At 34.9% G+C, this 15280-nt stretch overlaps 1 protein-coding gene and 1 long non-coding RNA gene across 7 annotated transcripts in view; one reads left to right on the forward strand and one right to left on the reverse strand.

Moving 5' to 3' along the window:
- Positions 1-15280, reverse strand: part of cobll1b (cordon-bleu WH2 repeat protein-like 1b) — a 41006-nt gene that overhangs the window by 13497 nt on the left and 12229 nt on the right. For all 6 annotated transcript variants that reach the window (XR_014533002.1, XR_014533003.1, XR_014533004.1 and 3 more), the window contains 7 exons: positions 7563-7730; positions 3399-3606; positions 2945-3170; positions 2690-2731; positions 2254-2351; positions 1641-1859; positions 1231-1369 (listed from right to left, as the gene is read on the reverse strand). Coding sequence is in view for 3 of the 6 variants with exons in the window: in XM_083537995.1 (XP_083394121.1) it covers positions 1231-1369; positions 1641-1859; positions 2254-2351; positions 2690-2731; positions 2945-3170; positions 3399-3606; positions 7563-7730 (1100 nt within the window). In the remaining 3 variants the exon portion in view is untranslated. The remainder of the gene's footprint in view (positions 1-1230; positions 1370-1640; positions 1860-2253; positions 2352-2689; positions 2732-2944; positions 3171-3398; positions 3607-7562; positions 7731-15280) is intronic.
- LOC310724278 lies at positions 4304-5684 on the forward strand. Its single transcript, XR_014533022.1, has 2 exons — positions 4304-5079; positions 5141-5684. It is a non-coding gene; the product is annotated as an uncharacterized lncRNA (long non-coding RNA).

Raw genomic sequence — 15280 nt, forward strand, 5'->3', positions numbered from 1 at the left:
GCAGAAAGAGGACAGGGGGGTATGGAGACGGATGATTCGCTGTGGAAACCTCTAATGGGAGAAGCCGAAAGAAGAAGAAGAAAAAGAAGAAGAAGAACAGGTTATTCTTTAAAGTAATGTTGCCAAATTCATATATTAGCAGAGGGAATAAACCCGTTTGAAGGTGCTGCTATTTAAAAAAAATTACAGACAAATTTTGACAGTGTTTTAACTCCTTTCTTAGATTAAATCATTTCAATCAACTCAAATATTTGCCTCAAGTAAAGGGATTCACACACTACACACAATGTAAAAGTTATCAAAACTGCATATCTAATGATACTATCTTGACCCGAATGGCAAACTATCAAATATAATGTTTTGTTTTTGTCCCAATTTTATAACTAATAAAAGAAAAGCCCTTAGGATACTGTATGAAAAGAACAGTGGAAAATGTTTGTTCTAGTGGAAAATAGAAAGAAAATGGCTGTCTGTTGTTTAGTTTTTAAACATCACCAAAGCCTACTACATCCACTACACAAATTCCTGACTGGAACAACCAGCTCCCTGTAGCTGCTCAAGCTGTTCATGCCATAAATCTTCAGCATGATGCATTTGCTATACCTGTTTTGAATTTCTGTGTGTGCGTGTTTGTGTGTGAACTTGTCAAGCAATGTAGAAGCACACATTCAAATCTAGCGAAAGCTATTCTTCTACAACCGTTTATCAGCCCACAGCTTTATTTAAAAACAGTAATGAAATTAGATCAATAGAACATGTTATCGAAAAACAGAAAAACACTAACTGGGAAAAAAAAAAAGAAACATAAGACTCTCTAGGAGTTGTGCTTTCTTAAAAAAACCACTAGGAGGCAGAATGTATACAAATTTAAGTCTTAACCAGTCTGCACTGTCAACATGCTCACTCACTGCTATGTCTCTCTGTTTACACACAGGACAAAGTACAGCTGTTTATCTCTTTTCATGTGGGACTCTTAAAACTGTTTGCAGAGTAGTTAGATACCACCAAAAAGCAGATGAAAAATTAATTTTTTTCAAATGAAATACATAACAACAAAATAAATACAGGCTTTTGCAGATTATCCACTATTGCACTGTGGCTCAAAGGATGTTTACAACACAGTGTACGGCAACAGCTTGGAAAACACGACTGGTGATAGACTGTTCTAAGCTTTTACATCCTTAATAAATGCCTAAATGTTTACTAGGTGCCAGGGGACTGCAGACTCACCTGTTACAGTTGTATCCTGTTTTTTTTTATCCTGGGTCACCGAGAGGCTGCTGGGAGAGGTTGGGGGTGGTGGAGCCTTTCTCTTACTCCTTTTCAGAGATGACTCGGTAGATAAACTTCGACCCAGGGATGGCACAACCTTGACAATCCAGAGAAGAAACTGACTGCATTCACTCAACATAGAATTTGCCAGAATGATCTGGATTATGTTTATTTAAAAATGACATGAACAGTTTTGAGTGTAGTATGCAAGTGTAGTATAAATATTGTGTGTAGTATAGAAATAAATTCAGACCCCAAAGATTGTAGCACACACTAATACTGTTGTTATTATTTTTATCTAATTGTACAGGGTGTGCACTAATATGAAATGTAAATCTAAAGAAAAGTGTAATATAAGCATTGCATACCTGGTTGTCAGGAGCATGAATGATAGTTTGAGAGTTGCCGTTGTTATGGCTGAGTTCAGAGGGCTGCATCTGTGGAGGCAGAGGGGCCCGTCTCTTCTTCGGTGTGTCGGACGGCATAGTGTTCGAGTCGTACGTTGAAGAATGGATGCTGAATGAACTCATGCTCATGGGTCTTGATTTCCTGTTGGTTGGGGATGCTGGTGCACTCACAGTTGATGCCTTTTAAATGAAAAGAAAAAGCAATTTCCTGACGTTTACAGTCTTGCAAATAACCAATCTCTAACACTCGAACGCGGAATGAAATGAAGTCTTGGGGCCAGTTTTTAGACTGCAAAAGGCTGAATTTGGGTAAAAGGGCGAGGATGAACACAGACCAATGAAAAAGCTCAGGATTTGTCCATGCAAAGCTTAAAGAGCACCCAAAATAAACACATACTCTATCAGTCCTGAACTGCTTATGCAGTGGCAAACAAATTAGCAAAAAAAAAAAAAAAAAAAGCTTTGGAAATGCAGCTTTCTCACTCTGTAGACTCTGTAAATACTGTTTTAAACAATTTAACTACCAAACAATCTACCATCTTCTGATATTAAACTGTTTTATATCAACACCAACCTGGTCGGGTTTCTTCTTGCTTCCTCTTCTGAACATGCCAAACAGTCCTTTATTTTCTTTTTCTTTCTGGAGTTTGTCCTTGCCAGGTTGCATAACATCTGTTTGAAAAATTCACACGTTTATATAATTTAATAAGAAATATTTATGTTTATATTGGGGGACAGAAACTGCAAAATGCATCATTTGCACTATTTTATTGCACTAATGTTTGTTGTTATCTAATCTCAGACCCTCTAGATGAGTGTTGGTGTGTTTTGATCAATTGTGCCATTCACCAAATGCAGTCAAATGCAAATAATTTTAAGCAGAAGCAGTACATCCAGGCCACATCCAGTCCAGTGATATGTTTTATCATCCTGTATGTGCAGCTTAATATGTATATATTAAGGAGACATTTTTAGAAGTATATTACATTACAGCTCATAATGACTGTTACCTGAATGAGTTGGCGATGGAGGGAAGTCTGTTGGACTGATAACTGTTCAAAGATGTACAGAAAGGTGAGTTAATAAAATGTCAGTGACAGCCAGCTAATCCTAAAAAAAACATAACTCTGAAGAAGTCAATATACTTCTGTGTTCAGCTGGATTTCTAATACGCCTTAAATATTTCTAATACGCCTTTAATATTTCTAATAAGCCTTTCATATAAGCCTTTTATATTTCTAATAAGCCTTTGTTATTGTCATTACCCCGTGTGTCTCTGGCGTAGAGCTCCCTGAGGCAGAGGTCATTGAGGGAGTTCTTCAGGTCCAAAGGCTCCTGTGAGTGGACGTTCTGCAGCAGCACGGTGCTCTGCACATCAAATTCACATTTCTCACAGATCGCGGGGAGCAGCTCCTGCAGAGCGAGCTTAGGGTTCACTCGCAAAATTGTCTTCTGGGTCCTTTTATAGTTTATTACTAGACGTACAGTAGCCTGAGGGAGAGATGTGTGATTCAATGAATAAAAGAGATGAAAAGAAAAGGAGAAACAAAGCTTGTGGATGTTTTCATTAAATAAGATCAGAAATCAATATCTTATATAAACATTATAAATTTAATTAAACCATGACAAGTTTCTACAATTTATTTTCAAATGCAAAAAAATAATAATGTTTGCAGAATAATACATTTTGAGGATCCCTTAAAAAGATCTGAACTTTACCTCTGGCATTTGTGGTCCAGTTTTCTTATTCTTGTCTTCCATGCCTTTGGGCTTGAGCAGAACTTTCTCAGCCTCCAGAGTTCCAATAAGAGCATTGGGCTTGAATTTAATGTGGTTCTTGTTGGCAGAGACTAGCTCAATAGTGTGGCCTGATGGGTTGAGGTGGTACTTTGCACACAGCATAACGAGCAAGTCAATCATGGGCTTACTGTAAAAAACACAGATAAGACTTTTATACACACATACACTTCTTATCTTTATAGTTTTACATTATCTCCACTGGATGGAGCTCTTGTGGAGGCAATAGTCTGGTGTTAAATGAAGCTGCACCTCTTCACTTTCTTACATTATTATCTTTTTTTAAAATATAAACATCAATAGTGGATTTTTTTTATTATTCCATGCAAAACACAATAATTGACCAACATAATAAAACTAAGAGACATTCAAAACTAAGGAGATATGGCTGTATCAAATATTCTGAAATCTTTTTTCCTAACAATGACAGTGTTCTCACACAGGTCTGAGAAAAAACTTCAAGTAAAATGAAAACATAATGTCGTTTTAAAGGTCATGTGGTCAACATGGCTGCTTGAATTAACAACAAGTAAATAAAGGCATTGTGCATTTGATACTCCAAACAAACACTGTGCGTGTCAGCAAAAAGATGTTTAGCACACACGGTGTATTCATTTGCATGCAAAATGCCATACTAGTTGAAATAATCAAATTTTATGAAGCCTCTGGGTTTTAACCAAAAAACAGTCCTGTTTATCTCAGGTTCAATCTTCTAAACTTTAAACATGGTTGAAGCCCTTACACTTACAGTACATTCCTCACTCTTACAGATGCCCAGCTTATATACATATTAGTTAATTTATATATATACATATATACATAATTTATGCTGCATATAAGCTGTAGTATGTATGTATGGATGCGCATACACTCCTATGAAGTGGAGGAATGTTTCTGCCATACAGGAGCATACTGAGTGTGGAAAATCCTTTAGTGACACAGAATGAGCAACATGATGCTTTCCAACTGCTGCTAGAATGCCAGAATCTGAGAAGCTTTTGGAAATATACAGCAGCTACAGTTAAATCCTGAGGAAGAAAAGGTTGGGGACACTGCTAGCATCCCAGCAGAAAAGACGGGAAAGAATTTGATGCTTAATCCACCTAAATTGAACGTTTTTTCAGTATGAGCCTAACAAGAGCAACAACATTTTAGTTCATTTGGTTTAATTAAAAACATATAAATGTTTTACTCTTTGCTTAATTCGATTTTTTGCAATGCAGAGAACTGAACCAAGACAACAGCACCATCAGTTGGCAAAAGAGAAAGCAGCACGTAGCTAATGAACGTTGATCACTTCGGAGAAGGAGATTAAAACAAAACAAAAAAAGATACTGAATTTTGATGGCTAAATTGCTGTAGTGTAAGAGAACCCATTGACCTGGAGACCTGAATCTGTTTGAAACCCGTTTTCATTTTCCAGCCTTTCCTTGGTGCAGCACCACCCATGTGACTCAGAAAAGGGAGCAATTTCAGCTGTTTTAACACTGATGTAATGCACTGGTGACCTTAATGATCTCACTTATGTCTTTACAACTAAACTTCAATAAAGAACGCTAGGGAATATAAATATAGGGGTTATATACAGTATAGGTGGGTCAGTGTTTAGCTTAAGCAAGACAATGATTGAAATTATTCTCTATACTGACTCCAAAATTGATCAGAATTTAAGATTAAAGACCCAATAAATATTGCATTAAATATTACGAACTGGCAAAAAGTATTAACTTCTCTCTAGTTGACTTTGCTAATAAACTTAGAACCTGGTTCAGTTTACTGCAGTTCAAAAAATTAATCAAAGTTTTATGTATGATATAGAAGACTATCTAGCACATTTTAAGGAAATGGTAGCTAAGAGTTAACAACATCCAGCCACACAGGATACAGTCTCGCAGCTCCTTCTTACGCAGTTCCTTCTTGACAGTGTGTCATAAAGTATGTGTGTATTGTCACAATGTGCAAGACAAACACAAAGCTCATATCATTGTTTGTGGTTGCCAAGCTCATAAAAAAATAAAAAAATATGGATATCAAGATATATAGCTTTAGAGTTGTTCTTACATTATACTGTATACTGTATTGTGGAAAAACTATACATTTTTCATCAGTATAACATCACATTTGGCTTAAAATATAAAACCTAAAAGAAAAGAAGTGAAGCCAGTTTCACAATATGCACCTTTACCTGGAATGTACAAATCACTGTGAGCTAGCTAGCATGTGGCCTCTTAAAAAAGAAATGTTTTAGATGTATTATGTGGAAAATGTCTGTTACTCAATATTAATTTCTTATTTATACTGAACTGAAGTTATATTACACATACAACCATGCTGTGATATATATACTCGCATGTCAGCAATTTCCTGCAGCACCTGACCTGTGGTTCTGTACACCAGAGACACACTGTATGTACCTATACTTTTAATTGTATTTACCTATACTTTTAATTTATGTGAATGCATTATCTTAAGATTTTTTTCCTTTGCATTACCTTGGTGATTCCTTTTGAAATGAGCTTCTATTAGTGCTTGTGCAGTTCTCATTTTCAACCACTAGGTTTAATAATAATTTTACAGTATGTGGGGCAATGAACAGGATGATCTGTTTGCTCAACGTCTTAAAAAGCCAAATATAAAACTTACAATTTTTTTTACCTCATTGGTCACTCAAAAGTAGTGAAAATGAGCACCTTCTAGCTGTGAATTCTACTCATGTAGAACAAGCTGCTAATGGAAGCACTTCTCTGGCAGCAGTTGAGTTTCGTAACTATTGTAATTAGCTCATAGACCTGTGTTGTCCAAGAATGACACCTTCATTGCAAGCTGCCACAGAGACAATGATTAAGTATCTGTTATCAATAACTACTTATTATGTAGATAAAGATGCAAAGTTGTAAAAGTTGTTGTTTTGAGTCACGATTTAGATTTAGATAAATTATATATTATTTATATTGTGTATTATATTTATATTACTTACAATAATTTTTTATTTTGCTTTAGTTCCCCAATGTATCCTATGTGTTTTAAACCTAACTGGTGAAATACAAAAGACAGCCCATCGACAATCTGTATAGAACTTTCATTGAAGTTTCTGCCTGCTTGTAGAACATTATAATTGACTGAGAGTAAAGTCCATCAGGAAGGACACTTCTTATTGAAAAACTTGTGTGCACATACATGCATATGTAGCATTGCATCAGAGAGACTACTAAATCCAGCATGTTATATTCTTACTCTTTTATGTGGTCTCTTTAAATGCCAAAATGGCAGAGGATTCTTTGGCTATAAATATTAAATTTTACTCCATATGTCGTCCAAATCCTTCTCTGTTCATCAAAAAATAAACAGAATACCTTCTATAGCTAGGGTATCACTATTTGTGTTTATTTTTACTGTGTAATATACCTTTGGGCTATAAATTTCTTATACTATATATATATATATATATATATATATATATATATATATATATATATATATATATATATATATATATATATATATATTACCTTGTCTGAAAGGCCATGGATTGAGAAAAATAAAATACAAAAATAAATTGATTGGTTTAATATTGGTGACAATCATTTTTTAGCATATTTTTATAAAAGAAATGTGAACAATGTTAAGAGGAAATCAGCATCACTCAAGTCTAGTTGATAAATACATTCTTAAGACTACAAATTTTTATAGAAGCACTTTAAAGAAAAACTTTAAAGCACATCAAGCAGCACCTGACTAATCATCCGCATAAATCATCCACTTATTATCAGAGAAAACTTTTTATTAGTGACAAACCATTTAAATATATAAGGTCAGAAGTAATGAGAACCTGATCTTGAGGAGAAATTAAACAGCTCCACAGCACAACTGAATCTTCTGACATATTTTCAGGTGGCAGTCTCAGTACCCCGTTTATGACCATTCTCTGGTCTGAGTTCAATTCAAGCCTTGAGAACTTTACAAACAAAATGTCTGAACTCAAATCCTGTAATTTCTCACACAAGTCCTATGCAAATGCTGTACTGTCTTTGAGGTTGCATTGGGCTTCAGGGGGATTTAAAAAACAGGAGTGCTGGATTGACTCACCTGCCATGGACCATTGTGGTCTTCTCCACTCCCTCAGGCAGCACAACTGTCAGTAACAGTTCTTGCTCCAGCATGTTTTCCTCCTGTTCCATGGTAGTGTGTGTTACTGCAGGGGCACGAGAAGACACCACTGCTGGAGGAAGAGGGGCCTTGTTTTTAGATGACCTCCTACAAAAGACAGAGCTAATGTTTAGGGCTGCAACAACTAATCGATAAAACCTAAAATAATCGATAACAAAATTCCTTGTCAACGAATGGTGTTATCGATTAGTTGGGCTGCTCAAGTTACAGGTAAGCATGATGGCAAGATTACACAGCCGCTTGCGAAATGGCGAAGAGAACAGGGTCAACCGGCAGCAGGAAAAGTGTACGTCCCAAGTCACAGATGAAGGTGAAACATCAAACAGCAAAAACTGTATTTCCTTATCGTGTAAAAATGGTTCGTGATTCACTGCGGCTTTACTATGTCCTAATAAATGTTTTCAATGTTTGTATATTTCATTTATGCATAGATTATTTAATTATTATACAAAATCATATTATTATATATTCTAAATTCTTATATCTATTGTTTAAACAAAAATTGTCAACACAATGTTATATTATATTTTATATAAATATTTTTAAGCATGGTTGTCAACTTGCCATCTGCAATTATTATTAAAAATAATACAAATATTGATTTACACAAATTGATTCACTTTACATACTCAAATGCTGTTATGTTTTTTTGGTTTTGGTTTTTTTACAGAAAGAAACAACCCTGCATGAGCGAATTTGTTCAAAGGAAAAATCCCCAATGCACACCTCAACAAGCAGCCACTATAAGCTTGAAAAAATTTACAAATGAAAGATATTTAAACTCAAAATGTGGCCTTTGCATTTTTAAGTGCACTTTCATAAATAAATATGCTGAATTGCAGATTTTATATATCTATAATAAGCAAAACATACTTTTTTTTTATATCCAATTAATCGATTATAATGTGATTGCTAATAATGTGATTTTGGCCTGAGATACACAAGAGTATAGACACTGCTCTGATTATTTCAATACACATCTATTGTGTCTTGGCTAACAGCAATTATGAAGTGTGTTTAATCTATTATATCGTATGGAACTGAACTTATGCAGCGGTCTGGCCTGTGAGGTCCAAATACAGTACAAATAGAGATTCAAACTCATGCAGAGAGGCCCCTCAAAATATACACATACCAACATTACATGTATACAATATTGATAGTATGTATGTTTAAGTCATGCTTCAAGATCAAACTCATGGGAAAGTGTCACATAGAACACCATTTCAATGATCAATGAACAGCATATGGTATAGCTTAGATTTGAGAGCAGTGTTGGGCAATAACGCGTTACTGTAACGCAGTTACTTTTGACAGTTACTAATACTGTAATGCATTACTTTTAAAATAAAGTAACTCCGTTACCGTATTGTTTCGTTACTTTTATAAATGAATTTTGGCTGAAGTGTAGCCTACAGTCTAACCTGTTTACAGCAGAGACGCATTGTAGGATTGGTGGATGAACCACTGTAAACACGAAGAAGACGCACTGTGGGCGTGTCTCCGTTTATTCGGGTCTGTGCGGCAGTAGCGGCGAGTCGAGGCGAGAGCAAGACGAGTTTCTCAAAGTGAAAATATGCTTATTATTTCAGTTTAGTTGATCATAAAAACAACAACTTTTTAGTCAAATGTAAGCTGTGTCTTTCTGGTTCGAAGGTCGAATCTACTGCGATAGCAGCACCTTGAGAAACTCCATGCCTCGACGAAGCTAGTAGCTAGAAGCTAACCCGGTGTTCTACATTGTTGATAGTTTTCATACTTATGCTGTGAAAGGAACATTTTTAAGAGCTCAACACAACAGCTTTTATGATGCAGAAGCCACTTTAGTTTTTGATTGTGAATATATTATTCAGCTTGTTTTGTTATTTATTTCAGAAATCCTTGTGATATATTCAGTTTGTGCTGGTCGGACTTTTTGTTTTGTGTTGTCAGTTTTGTGTTTGTATAGATCATAACACATAAAAGGGCATTAATGGGAACGTTAAAGAACATTCTTTAAAAACTATTTTTTTTTTAAAGTTACTTTTAACAGTAACGCATTACTTTTTGGTGTAAGTAATCAACAAGTCATTAAGTTACTTTTTGAATAAAGTAACTGTAACTAGTTACTATTTCTTAGAAACTAGCACAACACTGCTGTAGAGTTTGTATTTTCTGAAAAAATGTAAACAATCTGCAGCACATTTACGCTTCAGTAACTGGGTTAACTTAAACTGCTGCCAAAATAAGTAGCAAGTCCTTGTATTAGTTATGCTCAGCTTTTGTATTGGTCAGTCTTTCTGTTTGGTGCAACACTGAAATGTATTTTGTATGTCAACAGGCCATGTGACTGAGAGCAATCCGGGAATTCCAGGAAACAAAAGATATTATTTACACATTGCTACAACTTGATATACACAATCAACTCAAATGTCATCTACATGACTAATCGCAAATCTAGACTCCTTTCTCTGTGGAGCTTTTTGGCTTATTAAAAAAAACCAGTCTGATCTGAATAAACTCTGGGTGAAATGGGCTGTAAGTGATCTTTTATTTAAGACCCAAAGCCCAAAGCACTATTAAATGGAAAAGCCTGGCTCCACCTTACAAACAAGTTACAAGACATTTGAATGAAGTGATTTATTCAGGAGGATGAAGAAGAAAAAAAAAGGGGGAGGGGGGGGGCAGTTGATGAAAGCACAACAAATAAGATCCATGCTAACTTCTTAAAGACCATACTTATGATAAACCCAGCTATTTAACACAACACTGGATTACAGCATACTCTGTGTTACTGTTGAAATATTTAGTTTAAAGGTTGAACATTGCAGACTTTATCTGTCAGTGGGGACCAGAGGAGTTGGTTGATATACCTGAATAATCTAAACATGACAAAAGAGCAACTGGACATGTAGCATATAGATATAACTCAAATTCCAAAGAAACATCTGCTGATCTGCTAACTCCAGCATGCTATATATTATTTTAATGACATGACTGTGATCTGATTTAGTGGAATCCCTGTAGAGTCCTTCACTGAGAAGTAAATATCCTCCTGCTGGGGACAGAAAGCTCCAGAACATGTATATGTTTAGGCTTCAAGTTATCTTTAATTTGACTAAAAGTGAGAAAAGAAGTAAGCCAAAGCAAACACACGTGATTTTTGTAGGAGTATAAGAGCAGAACATTAGATTTCATTTCAACCTTTAGACAGGAAACTTATGGAACAAGTAGATTTGCTGTGTTCAAGATACAGAGACTCGCAGTGCTGCACATCTGCTTTATTTCCACGCATCTATTTAAGGAAACTTAGTATACAAACATAAATTAGGCATGATGAATGTCTTCAGCAGCTAGTCACAGTAAAATAACAATGTTTTAACTGCAGGAAGACAAACTGGTTTGACTTCTAAACCAGGACATCAACTAAAAGTTGCTTTGGTTGTATATTAGGCTGTGCCAATATTCTACTGAAATTACGAGCTGGGTTTTCTGTGTAATAAATCTTCCTTGTTCTTTTGAACAAATTCAGTCATGTCTATCCTCTATCAGATTTGTTCGATGATGAAACTCAAAACCTGGATGTTCAAATTTAATTACTTTTTCTTTTGTGTGTGTGTTTTTTTTTAGATTTTAGGAGATGAATAACTAGAAACAAATTACTTTTGGAATAAAGTCCAATCTAGGCATTTGGATCTTAGAAGCATTAACAATATAAAGAAAACATAAGAAAACCATTTTAATTGTCTTCAGTTGGAAAAATTGCATATACTATGCATATACAGTACAGACCAAAAGTTTATATATTATATATATATATATATATATATATATATATATATATATATATATATATATATATATATATATATATACAGTACAGACCAAAAGTTTATATATATTATATATACAGTACAGACCAAAAGTTTATATATATATATATATTATATACAGTACAGACCAAAAGTTTATATATATATATATTATATACAGTACAGACCAAAAGTTTATATATATATATATATATATATATATATATATATATATATATATATATATATATATATATATATATATATATATATATATATATATATATACAGTACAGACCAAAAGTTTGGACACACCTGCTCATTCAAAGAGTTTTCTTTATTTTCATGACTATGAAAATTATAGAGTCACACTGAAGGCATCAAAACTATGAATTAACACATGTGGAATTATATACATAACAAAAAAGTGAACTGAAAATATGTCATATTGTAGGTTCTTCAAAGTAGGCATCAAGAGAATGCCAAGAGTTTGCAAAGCAGTAATCTAAGCTAAAGGTGGCTACTTTGAAGAACCTACAATATGACATATTTTCAGTTGTTTCACACTTTTTTGTTATGTATATAATTCCACAAGTGTTAATTCATAGTTTTGATGCCTTCAGTGTGTCCAAACTTTTGGTCTGTACTGTATATATATATATATATATATATATATATATATATATATATATATATATATATATATATATATATATATATATATACATATATAACTCCTCAGATCATAACCGAGTGTGCGTGTCAGTTCACATACTGATTGGCAGCGGCGTCTCCTTGGCAATGTAAACAAGTTGGGAACAGTGCTAACAAGTAAGAATGACAAAGCAAAGTTTCCCCAGTGTGAATCATTGCATGGTGTGTATGGCATTTTGTCCAGATTTCTAGTGAAATGGTACTCATAAAACAGCGAAATTAGGTAAGTCTGTGGCTTGCATGCTCTTTACTGCCATGCTAATTAAGAAAGCTGTAAGTATAAGAATGGGCATAGGACATCTGTTTTAGTAAGATAGTTTAAAATTAGCTTTTTATGTTGCCTACTCACACTGTGGTAGGAATGAAGAACAAACTCTGACACTGAATTAGTATATGCTTTGCTACACTTAAAATGCTACAAATTCAGCAGATGCTTAATTCTGATTGTAACTGTGGTACACCTAAGGAGGATCATAAATCTTCTCCCTTTTTTTACACCCTCACACAGTTCAACACTGCCCTACTGAGAGCGTCCAGAGTGGCTGCATCACTGTCTGTTTTGGCCACAAATGACCAAGCCCTGCAAAATGTGGTATTACAGCTAAATGAAATACAGTCAGGGACGTTTCCATCTAGTAGGAGCCTTCAAACTAGGCGGTGCAATCACAGACAAACAAGTTGAGCAACAATTTTTATTTGCAGGCCATCAAACAACTAAATAACTGTGTGCTACTTTAAGAATGTTAAATGTTATCTAATTTCTCACTGTATTACTGTATTCTACATACTTACTGTTATACTCTACTGCTCTTTTGACTGTATGGACTCATCTTCAGTTGCTCTCTAAGAAAATACTGCATACATTCACACTGTAATATTGTATTCTATACTCTATTTGTATTCACTGAAATGATCTTTTCTCGTCTCTTAAATGCTACTGGCATACTGGGCATGTGACAAATAAAATGATTATTTTATAGTTGTATAGTTTTTTTTAGTAATAAAATGATTCTGATTATACCAACAACAAAATCAACAACAACAAAAATCGTCAAATAAATAAGTACATCTACAAAATATTAAAGGTATTAATTAAACACTGTCTAAAGTTGTCAGCAATAAGGATTCTAAAAAGAGGTTACAAAGGCGCAATTTCTGCGGTCTTATTGGCTGAACACGTGCTCAAACACAGGTTCATTCTGTAAAGTTCAAACAAGCTACAGTTTTGACAAATCATCACCCTCTTTACTGCAAAACTGGCATTAAACTGAAATGGAGTACACTAATAATTTAGCTAAAATAATACCCTCCCCCCAAACGCCCGCACGCAACTGCTGCCATTAATAAACGTCAAATAGCAATCATAGAGCAGAGATGATTGCACTCATGTGAGTCAAAGAGACTCTGTGGACTGATGAAAAGTGATCGAGACTTTGGATGATAAATGTTTACTTTGAAAAATACCTCTGAAAGACATAGAAGCTTCCCGGTAGTGCTTGGTAAATGAGTTCAGTTTGCTCAGTAAAAGAGCTCTGTTTACCCCTCTGGCTCTAATATTCAGACAGGCATTTAAGTGCAATACACATGTGATGGGGCACCTCACACAAAGCCCTATTTGCACACAGTGGCATTGTGCTTTTTCAACACCTGACATGTTCCAGCCTGATGTGCTGGAGGCCTGCTCCTGCTCCAACTGGCTAACACCAAGATTTGATCACTGCACACTCATTCATCACCGACACACCTAATTTCAGAGCAATCCTAACCGAAAATTGGCATTAACACTCTGATGGGAAAAAAAAACAATGCCATGAGACAAATAGTTTTCTCACACTTTTTCCTCATTAGATTTATTGACATTTCAAGAACTTGTGAAGAACTATTGTATGACTGATACTCACTGAGTACAATAAGTTGTACAGTCAGTATAAAAAGGATGTTTCCTTTTGCCCACAAGTGCTTGAGTACTTCTTGCCGTTACACAGACTGTACCAATGCCAACTCAGCTCGTCGCACACAGTGCCACAGTAACATATGGTAACAGATGTTTGGTGGGCATTGGGCCTGCTTTGTTTCAGGAACACCTGGTGCTGGAAGAAGTATGCAGCACAGATGTAGATAGTTTGCATGCCCTTTAAAGAAGGGATCAGGAACCTAGACCGCATGCAGAAAGCTGCTAAGAGCATGCAGCGTTCAAACACCTATAAACGCAACAAACAAGTACTAATGATTTACCCTATATATGTGTATATATATATATATATATATATATATATATATATATATATATATATATATATATATATATATATATATATATATACACCGGTATATTCCTGAGTCTATTCCTGAAATAAGCTCAGCCCTAATTAATTAAAAAGAAAAGTAGCGACACAACAGTATAAGCCAGAATACTGGTGAACACACAAATCAGACGTTTATTGCTTTAGTGGCATCAATAAATAATAAAATTCTGGAACTGAATAGGAGCTTACCAACAGAACAATCATTTTGCAGGATCAAAAACATTTCACACAAATTCTACAAGTGAGCTGTGAAATGCTCTATATTCCTTTAAGAAAGGAGAGACAGGTTCACTCTCAGGTTAAAAACCATAAAGTTATGCTACATAGGGTTATGTGCTATTTGCATAGCAAATATCATGTGATGGGGCAGAAATGTGCTCTCAGAGATTAATATGATCCAGGCCTCACCATAGCATATACCTTTAGTTATTCCACTTGTGCTACTGTTTCTGCATTTGGAACTAACACTGCTAATCACCCATGAATGGTGGAATAATGCATGATTTTCATGTCTCCACTAGCCCTTAAAATCACTGATAATGGTTTCATTCATCAGGAATGGAAAAAGCCCTTACATTCCATTTATTAGGTTAAATTACTTCCTCTATTCATCAACTGAAGCATGCATCCAGTAAGACGGATCTGATTTTAGCCACTAGCCGTGAGGAACAGGGCAACCCGCCCATTTTCAACAACATTAATAAAGTAGGAGAGGACTGAGGGAGGCTAAGGAGTGACTACAGTGATCCTGATTAATGTTTTTATTACTTACTCAGCAAAGATGACTTGACTTTTCACATCTTGTGTAAATACAGATTACTTTAAA

This window comes from Silurus aristotelis (assembly GCF_946808225.1).
Source record: "Silurus aristotelis genome assembly, chromosome: 3".
NCBI classification, from domain to species: domain Eukaryota; kingdom Metazoa; phylum Chordata; class Actinopteri; order Siluriformes; family Siluridae; genus Silurus; species Silurus aristotelis.